Source organism: Lissotriton helveticus, chromosome 5_1 (assembly GCF_964261635.1).
Source record: "Lissotriton helveticus chromosome 5_1, aLisHel1.1, whole genome shotgun sequence".
NCBI classification, from domain to species: Eukaryota; Metazoa; Chordata; class Amphibia; order Caudata; family Salamandridae; genus Lissotriton; species Lissotriton helveticus.
The window spans coordinates 1,988,320,691-1,988,338,176 of NC_136065.1; the positions used below are offsets into that span (position 1 = coordinate 1,988,320,691).

Consider the following 17,486-nt stretch of genomic DNA (forward strand, 5'->3'; position numbering starts at 1 on the left):
CAATTGCTGGAACTGCCAGAAAGAAGAAGGCACCCTCGAACACCTCATCTTCACCTGTGCGAAAGTCAGGAGGTTCTGGACACAGATCAACACCTTCATAAACGACATGCTCAATGCTGACCTCACAATCAGTTTCGCAAGCCTGGCGACAGAACACCTAACCGCGAACTTAAAAAGTAGAGAAGAGAGAGAACTACTAGACCTGCTCCTCACAGCGGCCCTAAAAATAATCCTGACAAACTGGAAGAACACAGCCAAAGCAAACTTTAAAACATGGATTAATTGGGTCACCTTCCTGAGAGGAGCAGACAACATCACAGGCAACTTCTCGAAAGAACACAATGCCAAAGTACACATGTGGGGCCCACTCGACGAGCACCTGAGGAAGACCCAGTAAAGGACAACAACAACCCCCCCCCCTTCTTCTTCCTTTCTCTCCTTTTTCTTCTTTTCTTTCCCTCCTCGTAACTGGGGGAAAACAAACGAAAAGAGCGCACATCCACAAATGGACTGTAGATATAAAAAACCGCTAATGTACACTCCACCTATATATATATTTTTGTATGTTTCTGTTATTCGTGCTGATGCCAATAAAAGCCTTTTCAAATAAAAAAAATAAAAAATGCTTTTTTCTACTGCTGCTTGTGTTGTGATTCAGGAAAAAGGCCGCAGCGCAAGCCACAGTAGAAAAAAGGCACTATGTGCACATACATGCACCATGTTCCAGGCACCATGTGGTGCCTGGCACATGGTGCATGGATGTGTGCAGGGGCATGGCATGTGACCCCCAGGCCACTTAGCAGTTGCCAATGGAGAAGGGGACTCTGCTTTGGTTCCCAAAGTCAGTTTCCGTCTGCCTTTTCATGTCTGTAGAATCGCCATGAAAAGGCAGTAAGAAAGGGACATCCTAGTCCGTACGGCAGTGCCTGCGCTGGCATCACCTCTACTGTAGGGATAGTAGTCCAACTGCCGCCCGACTGGATCTTGGATCATGTCGGAGGTGGCAGTCTTCCCCCGACCTCTACGCTCTGACCGCTGGTATTGTAATCCGGCTGTCAGGACGATGGCCTGGATGTCAGGCGGACCAACACAGACGGCCTGTCGGTGGTGGTCTGCCCGCCATCGTAATGAGGCCCATACTGCGTAAGTCATTTCAAAAGGGTCTTTAAGCTTGAGCTAACGTGTATAATCTAAACGTAATTTTCATCTAATTTCTTCGAATTCTAGTTCCAGGCTCACTGGCTTCCGTGAGATAAGACACAAGAGAGTGAGATTAAAACTGACAATGGCCCTCTGATTTAGGCATAGCCATGGACGTCAAATAGGGGTGGCCAGGGACAGTAGCTGCCATTCTGACTTGCCATTTGGTACGTCTGGCACTAACGCGTACCCCATCTGACCGGGGCCACTAAATGCACTGCTTAACTTTTGTATTTGTGTTTGCTTCACACGTGTGCGTGCTTCCAATTGACCCTCGGATGCAATGAAGAGACAGTCGAGGGGCTAAGGGATCAACAATATGGTGTCAGTCACTGAGGTCAACGGGTGCGTGACGTCTCTTCCTCTTTCCCTGGCAGGTTGGTGAATAGACGCGTATCAGAGACTCGGGCAGATTTACAAGCCCCTTGTGCCACTTATACGTCACTTTTCCCATGTTAATAGTGACGCTAAAGTGGCGCAAGGGGCTTGTAGATCTGCCCCTCAGTGATGCAGCGTGAAGTGAAGCTAGGCTGTCGTGTGCCTTGGCCATCGCCTGCAGTCACCGCACTGACAACCATAAGCTCTGAGTGAGACAGCTCATCACAAAAACGCACATGCCACTGAGTCATCACAGTCACAAAACAAAGAGACAAGTGAGGGACAAGCAAACCAAGCCCCGCAGCAGAGATACAATCAACGACTGACTGTGAAGGGCGAAGGGACAGAAAGGTGGTGGACAGAGGCAGACACGAAAGAGAGATCCAGTCTGAAGATCACAGATGGGAGAAGAGAAAAAGACCAACCGCCCAAGGAAGCAGTGGAGGCAGCAACAGACAGGGTGAGATGGGCTGGTGGACAGAAGAAAACTAGAAAACAGGGACAGGCAGAACTCTGCTGACAAACTCAGGGGGAGGAGACAGAAGGGAAGGGACGGTCAGAGGCAGTGAGTACTGGACACCAGGAGCAAACACGACTCACAAGACAAAAAACTCAAACTATACTTACGTGTCGGGTCAGAGCGCCTCACTGCGGGAGAAAAAGAGAGAGCAGCGTCAAGCTATTGTCGGTGACAACATGTTTTAAAAGTGAAAGAACAGGGGGAGTTGACTGGCAAAAGAAGAAAGTGTAAAAACTAACAAAACTAGATGCAAAGGTTCAGGTAGTTATAAAAGAGTGCAGGATCCGCTTTGCCTTGTACACACTGGACAGGAAACGACCATTACAACGCGGTCTTTACACCGCACTACCATTACGACGCGGTCCTCACAACGCAAGTCGTTACAACGACTTGCGCTGGATGGCGCTATATACTAAGGAATAGTATGATTTACTATTCCAACACCTTCCCTACTGTTACGTGGGCTGGAGTTGGAATAGTAAATCATACTATTCCTAAGTCCAGCGCCTACAGAACAAGTTGTTGTAATGACTTGCATTGTGATAACTGCATTGTAATGGTAGCGCAGTGTAAACACCGCGTCATAATGACATACATCCCACTGGACTGCATGCACTATAAACCCTGCAAGTGGCAGAGAATGGATGGACTGTGGTGGATAGAATGTGATGACCTATGTAGACTTCACAAAAGACAAACAGGTGGTTCTTAAAGGCTCGCTCGTGACTAATCCATGTGTTCTGCAGCAGTGACCCTGCTTATGCCCAAGACCTCAGCTCGTGCATACTGTGATTGAGGGCCACTGCTACATCAAAGCCTGCCTGTTCCACTGTGGTCCTCGAACACTGCCAGCTGTGATCTGACACTAATTTGAGCCGGTAGTCTCCGGTGCTCAGCACCGCTGCTTAATTGGTTTCCCGAGCTCTGTACCAGCAGCATTCAAACTTAGCCCAGAAGGAGTGTAAAGCAGCTTGTTTTACCAGTACTTAATCTTATGGTGTAGGTTAAGTGAAAAAGAACCTCACAGTGTAGTTATAAAAACATGTATTTATTATAAACACTCGCTAACACATTGCAATATCTCTTACCTGGAGATATAACCACAAAACACACAATACTTTGATAACAGTACATGTAAGTAGCACAAATACACAGTGGTCTCCAGGGGAGACAAAACCATATACTAAAATAGTTGAATGCGAACCACGACCTAAGCGGAGACTGGACCCAGAAGATGTAGAAGAGTCGGGTTGCCAAAGGAACCACCCAAGGTAAGTACCCAGGAACCCCATGGAGGCGGTGTGCAGAGAGGGAACACGACTGCGGACACACTACAAGTCAATGGGTAAGTCACGGTGGCAGTTTTTAGGAAGAAGGACCTTTCCCAGTGGACCCTGAAAAAACTCTGTGGAAATGGAAGGTTGGAGAGTCACCCCACCCGTGTATACCCCGGGAACCAGGATACCTACACCAGGGATGCTAGGTGCATAGGTGCGAACTGATGTTGGGAACCGCCGTAGACCATAATGAAGGGCTTCAGTGAAGATGTCACTGGCAAAGAAGATGAAAGAGTCCTATGTAACCCAAAGGTGGATTCAAGATGAGAGGTATGTGCAAGCAAAGGGGACAGAGTCTATGCCATTTAGGAGTGACCAGGTGCATGGAAGATGAATGCCACAGATGTCGGAGGTGCAGGTGATTTGACGGTGCTGCTGTGAGGGCCAGGCGATGCTGTGGAAGATCAGGAGCCGTTCATGAGCTGTCCCACGTCGGATGTCAAGAGCCAGGGAGTCAGTGTCTGGCAGGGGCTCCAACAAGCCTTGGCAACGGCAACCCAGGTTCGGGACCAGCAAGGTCCAAGTAACTCACCACGAGTAGGTAAGTCAGAGCAGACCCCGAGCAAGCAGGGGAGCCCACTGGAGCCAAAGAAGACCCTTAACAGGATCTACAGCCCGAAGGTATAGGAGTCACAAGAGGACTTCGAGCAGCTCACAAAATGATGAAGGCCCACGGTGCAGAGGATGCAGTGCAGGTGAAGATCTTGGTTGCAGGAGATTCTTGAGGCTGGAGCTTCTTGGAGCCAGAAGATCTCTGGTGAAGAGAGTCAACAATCCTTGGCAATGGCAAGTCGACGAGGCGCAAAGGGGTACTACTTCAGCAATTCAGACGTGGGATACTGGCTTCAAACGTGCTGTGAAGACAGTGCAGGCCTCGAGGGAGTTGCAGAACCACCACCTGTGTTGCTGAACCTTTCGGAGTCCGTAGGAGCTCAAGGACATCAGATCCATCAGTTTTGCTGCAGTGCCTGCAGATGCAGGGAAGTGACTCCTTCACTTCAAGGGAAATTCATTTGGGTGTCTTGGATGTCCACAGGCCTGTAGAAGAACCTGTATGGAGAGCAAGCACAGGCAACGCAGAATACTGGCAGGACAATGAGACCAGGAACAGCAGGAGTCTTCCCAGATACAGTCTTGGTTCTTCAAGCAAAGTCCAAAGTGCCCAGACGGTTGAAGATGAAGTGGTTTCGGATCTGAATCTTGTCCCACAATGAATCTAAGCAACCACCCACAGGTAAGCCCTTAAGTCCCCTAAGGAAAGGGATGGGACGATTCAGGGGTCCCTCCCACAGGAGGGGCTGGACAATAGGGAGGATACTCCCATGTCCTTTGTCTAGTTTCGCCCCAGAGTGGGAGCCAGCGGCTCCCTGAACTGGTTCCAACTGGAGTATGCAAGGAGGGCACCAAATATGTCTATATGTTTTCAAAATGTTCCTGATCACATTTCTTTTACGGATTCATAGTTCTGATAACATTATAGAGTAAATGATACCCCAGACATTCCCTCTGAGGTCCTTATCACCAATACTCCCTCCTCTTTATTTACTGATGCCAGGCACAATTATTGAAAGAATTGAGCAAGGGCACGGTGAGGGGGCAATCCTCCTCAAGGCTCTATTCAATGCAAAAGTCTGAAAAAGAAGAATTTCGCAGCCCTCCGGTGCCTCCCGGTGGAAATGAATACCGCTGATGTCCCCCTACAAAACCCCTCCTGCTCTATAACCTGCTGGGAAACAACTAGCTGTTTTTTTAACTGAATATTCTAGAGAATCAAAATTCCTTTTCCAACCACATCTTCCCTAGGGATTTTAACTTGCACTGGGGAGTTTAAAAAGACTCACCTTTCTCACAAGCTGCTGCATCCCTTCTCAGGAATGACCTTACTCCTCCCAACATAAAATATGCTATTTGTAAAGCGCACGTTCACCCAGAAGGGTGTTACTTGGTGCTGAATAACATCTGTTTATTGTTACCCAACTCAAAGGTACTAATTTTATCCACCTCAGAACAATGAAAGGCTGAGTGGACCTGCCGGGATTTGAACTTGTGACCATGAGGTCAAGCTCAACCCCCTAGAGTGGACGCACTGGTCCACTAAGCCACCAGACTTGGGTCCATTTCTTAACCTTGTGGTAGCTCAAAAAAAACAAACCGCTGAGTCTGATCATCATATCCAGGTAGACCTGTGCTTGAAATGGAAAAATAGAAGTGCAGATACTCTGTATCAGAGTACCTGCTTGTTTCTGAGAAGTGCTTAAAAGTATTGCATTTCTCTTGAGAAGTGCCAGTACTCACACGCTCAAAATAAAAAAGTGAAAAAAGTGCTGGTACTCCGTACCGGACAATACCAGTCCATTTAAAGCACTGATGTAGACTGGTCAGGCCACTTCCTATTGTACCTCAACTCCTCCAAAAGAATAACACAGGACCTTGGAATAATCCTAAACTGAAGAGGAGAGACTAAAAAAGTTTCTATCTCTCCCTTCTATCAGAAGATATTTCATTGTCCGTATATGGTATACCAACATCACAAGAAGGTATTGCAGTGATCAGTCCATAGCTCAATAGCGTGAACATCACTATAGATAAAGTTGCACCGGAAAAACTGAAGCATCTGTGACTTTAATGACCCACAAATGGCTCTCAAATCAACTGAACCAATATAGAAAAACAGCATTTCAAGCTGTTGCGTGGGTATGACACTGCAACCCATCAGTCGAACTACACAAAGAGAGAAAAGGTAAAAATGGTAAAAAAGAATCATATTAAGACAAAAGCACCTTTTTTCAAATGGGGATTAACCTGTTGAGGTGGTAAAACAATCTACAAATTCTACTAATCATTCAATGCACAACAAGAACCCCAAAAGGTACTCAGAAACTACCTTAGACCCTGTTCAGAAATCCTCCACATCCAGGCCTGAATTTAGAGGAATCTAAGAAACTGTGCTTTGCAAAACTACAGCAAACCTTAGCCCCTCCTCTTACTTTATGGACTCCATACCCGCCTCCATCATTAAAAAGATCACACCTACATGATTCCTTTCTGGCCCATCCTAGCCAACTCATCACAATCTCAGGCCATCATCCCAGCTGGCTCTAAAATGGGCCAGATCACGCCGTTTTGAAAAAGCCATAAGCTGATTCGGAACATCTGAATAGCTACTGCCATCTAATCACAAATGTACCCTCCCTGGCCAAATCACTGGAAAGCCGTGACAACAGTTAATTAAGACAATTCATTGCCAATAGCGTTTTTGATGATTTTCAGAAAGGTTTCAGATCAGGATGTAGTGCTGAGAGTGCAATGCTTCAAACTGGTGATGACACACTCCTTCTCACAAAGGGTACGCCTGCATTCCTACACTTCTGGACTTTGCCACAGCATTCAATATCGTAAACCAGGCAACACTTGCACTTTCAAAGATCTTTGATGACAGAATGCACCTCAAAGGGATGGTACTTAAGTGGCTCTCTTAACACCTTGAACTTATGGACTCCAGATCCAATGTCTCATCTCTACAACACGTTGTTACACAAGGCTCCATTCTTTCACACACCCTCTCCAAACTATGCATGGATCCTTTAGGCACCCAGCTTAAAAACACCAACATCGCCTTTCGCTTCTAGAAGATGATTACATAGCTATACCTGAAAGTATCCTTTCCAAAAGACACTGAGTTCCTCGTTTAAGCTGTTAGTAAAATCCAATCTTGTATGTCCCAAACCTGAAACTAAATCAAAGTTGTTTTCCCCTCTTGGTTGCTCAACGTTGGAACATTTTCTCCTCTGAGTTGCTCAATGCTAGTACAATCTTGGCTAAATGGAATCAACATTCTGGATTGTTGTCCCTCTACCACTGCTTGTATTAAATCTATCAGCTTTCAGCTTGACAAGAATCTTACAGGGCTGTTCACAAATGTAACTTACACATGGGGGTAATTCACATGTGTAAGTTTACCCTTACACTTTTGAGTAACTTTACTACGGGGATCCAGGAACCACAAGAGGGGGCAAGACCACAAGCCCCAGTGCCATTTGTGGCTGCCGCCGCCCACCAGACAGCACTCCAACACCCGGAGGTGCGTTATCTACCGTTTGGGGCTCCTGCTGCATGGGAAGCCAGGAACCACGAGTGGGGGAGGAACCACAAGCCCCAGTGCCATTTGCGGCAGCCACCCCCCACCAGACAGGACTCCCGCGCCCAGAGGTGCATTATCTACCACTTGGGCCTCCCGTTGCGCGGGACGTGCCCTGGAGCGTGTCCAGGCCACCACTACCAGGCCAAGAGCGGGCCTGTCTGTGCTTGTCAGTGACCGACGGAGGCCGGCTGGGCCACCACCCTGGGTCCTTGATAGGGAAAAACCAGACATCGTTTTTACAAGGTATGGCACCCCCTCTTTTCTTTCTACATTATCACATTTCTCCCTGCTTCACGGTGCTGGGTAAAATTAACGCTTACTCTGAAGAATTGTTATGCTTGGGGCAGGATCTTTTTATTTTGCTCATTTAAACATCTGTATGTCTATCGTGGACCTGTTGAGATATTTGGTCGCAGGAGCCCTTTACATTTGGGTTGTCAAAGAGAAAAAGGCAAGAGGAAGCTAACCGTGGGCACACCGGGGGGCACAGCAACTACCTCGGGCTCTTTTTTAACCAGGGCGGCTAATGTCCTATCTAAAGAAATTGCCTTGACTGAAAGGAGACTTTCGATGGAAATCATTAATCACTCCCAGAAACCTCTGATTCTTGCTGACTCTTCGATAATGGAAGACACAGCTGGCACCCCACCCATTGTGATCACTGATACTGAACTGTTAGCCAGTACTGAAGGTATACAGGAAGAAGCTATACTCCTGTCTGAACCACCAGTAAAAAGAGAGAGGGGCGGGGGGAAAAGGTGCTCAATCACACAAGAAGGATGCCGGTTTAGTAGTGCCAGATCAGATGGACCTGAGTTTGGCTGTGGTTAATTTAATACCTAGAATTGAAGCTGTGTTCAAATCACTTTTGTCTCCTATTATTTCACATCTGACAAGGACTGAAGCTGTGCTTACTCAGTCCATTGAGTCACAACTTGCCCCCCACCCAAGAATGTGGAGGCAGCAGCGGCAAGAGCAGGAGCAGCTGCGGGTGTGGTTCTACTCAGCTGGCTGGACCTGCACCTACACCCTCAGTCCCCTCAAGCAACGGCCGTAAGCACCTGGGGCATGGAAACCTCTTACAGCTAGGTCAAGGGGTCAAACAACCGTTACAGGAGGTTTTGCCATCCCATATGAGTCTGGGATAGCCCATAATGGCAGAGGTAGAGGGGGTAGGAGAGATACAGCTTCCCAGAAACCCCTTGATGTCTACGAGGTCGGCGCTTGAGATGCGCCTCGGCTTTACCCCCATGGTTCCAAGTCTACCAGATGCCTCCCAATGATAGAGGGGAATAGTGGGTATTTAGATCTACCTCCAGAGTCAGCCCCCTTAGTGGCTAATTTGACAGGTGTCCCACCCATCCAACAGGGTACAAGGAAATCCACGATAGATCTGCTGCATAAGGTCACCCATTGGTGCGACAACACAATAGAAAATTGACACTATATACCACCACACATCAATATGGCCAGAAGAGTGGGCTGGGTCAGATCCAGTGTAAATAAAGATAGGGAGGTAGGGTGACCAGGCTTACCGGAGTTGCCCGGATGGTCCCGGTTTTTCACCAGCTGACCCGGCAGATTTCAGGAAATCTAGCTCCTGTCCTGGTATTTTAGAGGGTCGACTGAAAACGGTGGTAGCTGCTTTTTTATGTTTTACAAAGCAGGGATAGTTATTAGTTGTTTCAAACAAGCAATTGAATCAACAGGCAACTACTGGTGTTGAATTGAAGAATGACACTTCAATGTAGGTTGAAATAGGTTTAATCCTTAAGCAAGCAGGTACACAGCTGACAGGTAGTCAGTCTGCGTCAACTGAATAAATGTAGAACACATAGAGGAAAGTGGAATACAGTACATACAATTCTAAAGAATGTGGAATGTGTAAAGTTAAAGGTACATTACATATTACACAACATAACACATCCCCTTCGCAAAAATGAAAAAAAATAATAATAATTATAACAAGCATTATCCCTTTTCTTGAACAAAAAAACAAAAAACACATTTTTTTTATATATAAATGAATATATAAATATATATCTTGCTTATAATGGAAAACTTTCAGAAATATAATCAGCCAAACAGGAAGCCTTTTTTTACGTCTAGAATTCCTGTTAGCATTGAATGTTTCCTGACTGGCACAACTCGAAACAGGAACACTGGGAACAGTCAAACTTGTCAAAACATCTTGATTAGTTAAACCTGATACACTAGGAACAGCTAAATTAGAGCTAACAACAACCTCATTGGAGACATTTACATTAGATGACTCAGATGAAGTTGAGCACATCAAATCCTCCAAGTCAAACAAATTAGTGGATTTGCTAAAAGAGTGCATAGAAACAGAATCAAAGAATTGTTTTTGTTAAGGGAATCCAAAGGATCAGAAGAATTGTTTTTGTTAAGAGAATCCAAAGGATCACAACATTTAGCAATTCTTTTAAGATTCCACACCCGTCCATCGGTAAGACGAACAGAATTATTCATGACTTCTACAACTTGCATAGGCTCATAAAAACGACTTTCCTCCTTCGGAGATTTGCTAGGTTTTTTAACTTTTACCCACTGACCAACAACAATGTAAACATTATTAACATTATGCTTTGAATCATACCAGACTTTACTCTTTAGGTGTGAAGCCTGGCTTTTTTCTTTTACAAAATCTTCAGACCAATTAACAACATTAGATTTGAACAACCACCCAGGAGTGAATTTTGTTCGTGGATTTCTACCACGCATAAGAACAAAAGGAGGAAACCCAGTGGCTTCACAAATAGAAGTTCTGTAAGACCAAACCATTTTTAATACCTGAGTTTCCCAATCCTTGTTACTTGCAGACAGACATCTGAATGGTGTTTTTGATGACTCGATTGAAGCGCTCAACCATGCCGTTGCTGTTTGGATTATACAAAGCAGTAGTTTTGTGCTTGATTCCTAATCTTTCAAAGTACTCTTTAGCCTTACTGGACATAAACTGAACGCCATTGTTACTTAATAAAACAGAAGGAATGCCTTCTAAAGTGAAAGAATTATCTAAGAACTGTAAAACAGTATCAGTATCTGCTCTATTAACAATCTTTACAAAAGGCCATCTTGAGAAAAGATCCATCAACACCAAAATATACTTTTGGTCATTACCAATGGGACCCATAATGTCAATAGCTGTGTGCTCCCATGGTGAATTAGGTTCCACCAAAGTGCCCATAGGAGGCTTACACAAGACCAAAGATTTATCAGCAGCCTGACATAATTTACAATTCCTCACAAATTTATCTATATCTGCGTCCATACCAGGCCACCAAAATGAAGTTTTAACAGTGCTTTTGGAACGGTCAATGCCAAAATGTCCTTCATGACATAAAGCCATGATAGATGAACGCAACGTTTTGGGAGGAATGACTCTTTCACCAAACCAGATATTACCTTCCCTGATACTTAGATCAAATCTGACCTCCCAAAAAGACTTTAAAGGATGTTTACTATCCACTTTTTTTGGCCAGGAACCAGCTAGATGTGATTTCACTGATGCTAACTCATTATCATTAAGATATTCTTTGTCCCATTTCTCTTTCACAATACCAGTACCTTCCAAGTCTTGCACATACGCAACTTGGAAAGAATTCCACAAATCATCTTCACATTCTACAAGCTGTTTGGGCATTCTAGACAAAAAATCAGCTATGCAATTCTCTTTCCCAGGTACAAATTCCATCTTATAACAAAAATCTTGCAACTTGATGGCAAGTCTGGCTACTCTTGCAGAAGTATTTATGGTTCCTTCAGTGGTTAAAACTCTGAGTAACGGCTTGTGATCACAACGTAAAATTAATTTTGTACCCCACACAAGAGCTCTAAAATGATTCACAGCCCATACACATGCTAAAGTTTCTTTTTCTATGGTCGAATACTTTTCCTCAGTAGGTGATAAAGACCTAGACACATAAGCCACTATTTGTTCTTTTCCATTCACCCCAACTTGAGACAGAACTGAACCTAGTCCCTTGATGCTGGCATCAGTAGTAATAATGGTGTGTGCATCAGGATTAAAACTTTTTAAAGAAGCAATGTTTGTGATGCAGCTTTTTATGTCCTCAAAATCCTGTCCACACTCCACAGACCATACAAACTTAGTTTTATTTTTCAAAAGTTGTCTAATATTATACGTTCTGGTTGCAAAATTAGGAATGTATTTAGAACAAAATTCAGCTAAACCAATGAAGGATCATCTTTCCCTTTAGGAGATGGAGTGCATTTGATAGCGTCAATGAGGTTAGGCTTAGGTTTAATCCCTTCACAGTCAATAATATGACCTAAATAGGTAACATGATCACTGGCAAAGGTACATTTTGAAAACTCAATTGTCAGACCCTTTTCCTCCATAATGCTCAATACTTTTTCTAGAGTTTTATCATGCTCCTCCTTGTGTTTCCCAAAAATGAGGATATCATCCTGGAAAAATTTTGTGTTTTTAACGGTGGAGAACAACCTGTGCATTAAGCGCTGAAAAACAGCAGCTGCTCAAGCTAAGCCGAAAGGCATTCTCTTAAACTGAAAACAACCTTGCGGAGTTATAAAAGCAGTGTATTGCTTGCTGTCTTTAAATAAAGGAATCTGGTGGTATGCGGCAGATAAATCAATTGTGGTGAACCACTTAGCACCATCGAGTAAAGCTAACATCTCATTTATTTTTGGTAAAGGAAACTGATACACCACTATATTATCATTTAAATGGCGCAAATCCACACAGAGTCTCAATTTTCCGTTTGCACGTTTCACCACAACTAAGGGAGAAACCCAAGCAGATGCCTCAATAGGCTCAATGATGTCAGAGGAGACTAATCTATCAAGCTCAGACCCAACATCTTGTCTTAAGGCAATAGGAACGTTTCTGACCTTATGAATTTTGGAATCCGCATCATCCTTTAAGATTATCTTATGTTCAAAATCCTTTAATTTGCCAATTTTCTTCTGAAAAACAGAAGGAAATTTCCTTAGCAGTACATCACCGGTCTTGGTCCCTTCATCCATTACCAGAACCTTTTCAACTGAATTGGGATCGAGGATTATATGTAAATCGCCCTGATCTTTCCATCCTAAAACCGATGGTCCCTTCTTCGAAATGTATAACTTACCAAAAGATTTGTGATTCTTGAATTCAAATTTCGACCAACGAAAACCAATGATATCAATCTTCCCACCATTATAACCTTCAGGGTCAATATCAGGAGAGGATAAATTTGAACCAATTCGGTCAACAAAATTGCTACGCCAAACATCCTCATTGATAATAGTGTAAGGTGAGCCAGAGTCTGCGTAAACTTTTACATGCACACCTCCTATGTGCATCCAACATTCAGGCTTATTGTCAACCAATAAACATCCATCCCAAATATTGAGAAGGAGTTTCTTTTTTAGGACAACTGCACATTCAGAAGCTTGATCATCACCACTGGAAGAGTTATCATCAGAGTCTACATCCTCTTGAATGCATTTGACAGTCTTAGTCCTCCTTCTACATGCTTTGGTATAATGGCCATACAGACCACAAGCACCACATTTACTTTTCTTAGCCGGACACGACTTAGCAAAAGCCAAATGCTCAGAACTCCCACACCTGTAACATTTAGGAGTCTCACCACTCATTTTAGGTTTTACCCAAGTTTCATTCTTTTGTTTAAAATTGCTGATCTTTTTATAATTGGAGCTAACTTTAGCAACAATATCTTTTGTAGTGTTATCGGATTTCAAGGCACTAGCACACCTGCTAGAAGTTTCAGCTTTGCGAACTAAGGCTAAGATGTCATCTAGACAAGCGTCGCCATTCATCCATAAACGTTCCTGAATTGCAGGATTGTTTGCATGCATGACAACCTGATCACGAATCAAATCATCCAGTAACACACCAAACGCACAATCATTCCCCATCTTTTTTAACTCACCCACATAGTCATCAACACTTTCATTCTTGGATTGCTTCCTCTGAAAAAATGTATACCGCATAATACCAATACAAACCTTGGGGGCAAAATACTTATCTAAATTCGACAGAGAAATAGTAAAAACATTACTGTCCCCAGCCCCAACAATAGGTTTGTTCATCTGATTATAGCACTTAAGACCTTGTGGACCTAAAGAGTGCAAAAGGATGCGTTTCTTTTGTTCTGCAGACATTTTGCCATCAGAGTCTACAGTCTCCATATAATTCAGAAAATAGTCTTTCCACTCCAACCATTTCAAGTCTGGTGAAGAACCTTTGGACCAAAAGTCTTGCGGATTACTTAAAGAGAAAGTTTGTTGACTCATTTCCAAATGATTTAAAAAAAAATGTGATGAATTCTGGTGGAATTGTTCAGTGAAATAGAAAATAATAAATATTTACTTGAGATATAAGAGAAAGGATAGTATTTCCTTCACCGTCCTTTCTTCACCACCAGTGAATTTAAGATCCAGGAATGTTAAAGTTCGTAAAAGCAAAAGAGATGCCAAAAAGCCAAATCGTAGAATTTCTTAAATAATATAAGAAATAATTGTAGATACCTTAAAAATGCTTTAAATAGTCACTTCCCTGTGTGAATGAATCAGCTGAATTCACTCGTGTCAGTTGAATGGTTTTCCGACTACGAGTAGGCTAGACCAATCCAAAATGGCCGCCGCGTATGACGGACACGTTCACGTTGAACGTTTGACGTAGGAGTAAAAGACGCTGGAGATTGCCAGAGAACTTGCGAGCGTGCGGATGAGAAGAGCATCAGAGGCAGTCACGCGCGAAGACTCCAATCGGCATTGTTCAAATTGTAACGGTAAGAGATCTGAGTGAACAATGTGCGTTTGTTCTAACACGTGTAATAGCCAAATAAATAGATGTTTACAGCTCCACAAAACACAGGAAACGTGCTCACCGCCCAGCAACTCGAAGTCTTTTCCGATTTCTCCAAAAGCGCCTCCAATTACTCTGCAACGTCGTCTCTGCTTGCAGATCCACAAAGAACCAAATTCTTTTTTTTATTTTTTTTTATTTTTAAGAGTAGAGTATCCCGATCGTCGCCACTTGTTGAATTGAAGAATGACACTTCAATGTAGGTTGAAATAGGTTTAATCCTTAAGCAAGCAGGTACACAGCTGACAGGTAGTCAGTCAGCGTCAACTGAATAAATGTAGAACACATAGAGGAAAGTGGAATACAGTACATACAATTCTAAAGAATGTGGAATGTGTAAAGTTAAAGGTACATTACATATTACACAACATAACAACTGGGTTTAAAAAATTGCATTTTATGCATGTTCTAACTGCCTGTTCTGTAATTTTCTGCTGAGGAGCGCTGTCATTCTGTCCGCTCACTTGAAGTAAAATTGTAGTCCTTCTTCTATTTTCGTGAAATGACCCGGTTTTTGGCTTTAAAATTCTGGTCACCATGTAGGGAGGGCGACTGCATTGTGGTCAATCGAAGACACACAATACACCTGATCAATAGCTACTGTAGACAAGGGATCAAAAGCGAAATTAAGATTGTCCCACTCTATTTCTTTTATCCTACTGGGATGCCACATCTAATTGTTCCCATACTAAACGGGACCCTTTACCAGTGAGGCCATTACAATGCCTGAATATACGTTTAGCCATTCCCTTGGTCAATAGATTTGCCCCATTGAGGGGTCTGGATAGTATAGATTGACAAATAGCTCCATCAGGGGATGGGATAACTTTAAGGTCTCTTCATTTACCGGTGGATGCGTCTAAGTCTAAGTCTAAGTCTGACCTAATTTTACCTAGTACACCAAATATTAAATTAATGTTTTGGAATATTGCGGGACTGAGGGCCAAAAAAGATGATGAATGTGGCTAGTAATAATAAGGTCTTGTCAGATAGTCCCTTTACAGGAAACATCTGACACTTCTGACTCTTTTGTCCTGGACAGTTTCACCCCCTTTTTAGGTCTCGCTGGCGTTGCAGCGCGAAGCGCTGCCGCCAACGAGACTTATAGCCGCCTTCCTCCCTGCCAAGGGAGTCAGAGCTGTGAGCGAGCCGATACAGACCTGGGCACGAGCCGACCCAGGTCTGTGAACGCGCTTCACAGTGAACAGCTTGTGCCGTTAATTAGGTCTCGCTAGAGACCGTGGACGCGCACCTACAGGCACACACAGGCACACACGCACACAGGCACACACAGGCACCCTCTCTCCCCCCCAACACTCACACACCCCCCACCACACACACTCACCGACTCCCCCAAACTCACCGGGCTCTTCGGGTCAGTCTCGGCAGCAGGCAGACTCTTCGTCGGCGATCCTCAGCCTCCGTGCACGCTCACGGCGACTGCGTCTCGTGCTGCGTCACCGCACTGTTTCGCGCCCGGCGATCCTCAGCTTGTTAAGACAGTAGTTGTGCTCTCTCGGATGTTCTCCTGCGCGCTCCCTGCTCTCAGCGTGGCCCGAGTACCCTCCTTCCTCCGTGGGATGCTCGCGCTCTCTGCTCGCGCGGCGGAGCTGGGCAGGGCTGTGCATAACCCCTCCCAGCGGCTTGGATGTCACTGTTCCTCCCCCGGAACAGCAGCCTTCTTCTTCCTCCGACTGCCAGCGGTCCGTGGGTGGAAGGGTTGGTAAGAGCAGCAGCATGGAGAAGGGAAAGAGCACCGGGGATGCTGCGCTGGACCAGGCCGCCCAGGACTGGCTGAAATGGGACAAGGTAAGACCCTGCTGCGGAGAGGGGCCTGGGGTGGTGAACGTGGCTGTCTCCGTCTCCTCCTCCCGAGGCGGTGCCAGACCCAGGCTCGGGAGGCATCACCCGTTGCTGTGGCAGTGACCCGTTCCCGTGTCTCCTGCCCGAGCGTGCCTTCCTACCTCCTGCGACCTGTCCGGGTCCCATGGCCAGCTTGGCACCGGAGCAAGCGTGCAGGTGGTGCACGCAGCGGCGTGGAGCTGCAGGGCGGCCGGCAGAGCTGTGCACGGAGCAGCTGCTGCTGTCACCGGCTGCTGATGTTCAAAGGCGAGGAGTGTGGGGTGTGTCCCCCCGTGCTGGTAGTAGCAGAGTATCTCACATTGATCCGAGCTCCGGGGTCATGGGCTGAACGCAATGTAAGACCGAGAAAGCAGTTTACTGCTGTAATGCCCCAGTGAAGGACTGGGACTAAAGGAAGTGCAATAAGTGGTCTCTTCTAGGCTTGTATAGTGACTGACGCCTTTACAAATGATGCTTGTGGTGGTTCGGCAGGGGCACAGACAAAACTGTCGAGGCAACGCACACCGGGCGATTATGGAACATGGCTTTAAGTGGGCCAGGTCCCTCCTGGTCTCAGACCTGGCAGTAATGAGGAACTTGCACTGAAACGGTGACCTGTGGGGCCCTAATATCATCGTCTGTAACTTTACTGTTAAAACTCTAATTTCTTAATAATGAATATAAAAAAGGTTAAGGTAATTCAGATCACCGATGTAGTTCCTGTGTATATTTCACATATTTTACGTAATTTTGAATTTGCTAAAAAGGGTTAGCTGTTTCCCAGATGTTTTTTTTTCAGTGTAGCGCATTACTCTTGTATAGTGCAAGCTTTGGACTAAGTCGCCTCTAGATGCCTATAATGGGCCACGATTGAAAGGTTTGGAGTTCTGGCGGAAGACACTGTCAGTGGGTCAAAAAGGTGTTCAAAATACAAGGACATCCACTCCTTGGCCTTTTTGCAGAGCGCAGAGAGCAGTGGTCACACATTTCAGTTGCAATTGTGACTTTGTGAAAATGTGTCTTAATAAGGTATGCAATGGCCAACATACTGACAAGGTTAAAATAAAAGAAATTGCAGTTCTTTCCGGTGAGTGGATGCGTTTTATGTTTGTTGTATGGTGGTAAGAACCAAGGAAGTGGTTGCAGGGAGGAGTGAAAAGAGATTGCTGAAGAAGTAATAGATGAGGT

At 44.9% G+C, this 17,486-nt stretch overlaps 1 protein-coding gene across 1 annotated transcript in view; it reads right to left on the minus strand.

Moving 5' to 3' along the window:
• Window positions 1-17,486, minus strand: part of GABBR1 (gamma-aminobutyric acid type B receptor subunit 1) — a 685,831-nt gene that overhangs the window by 355,695 nt on the left and 312,650 nt on the right. Inside the window, exon 5 of the mRNA XM_078645697.1 lies at window positions 2,206-2,226. Coding sequence (XP_078501823.1) covers window positions 2,206-2,226 — 21 coding nt within the window. The remainder of the gene's footprint in view (window positions 1-2,205; window positions 2,227-17,486) is intronic.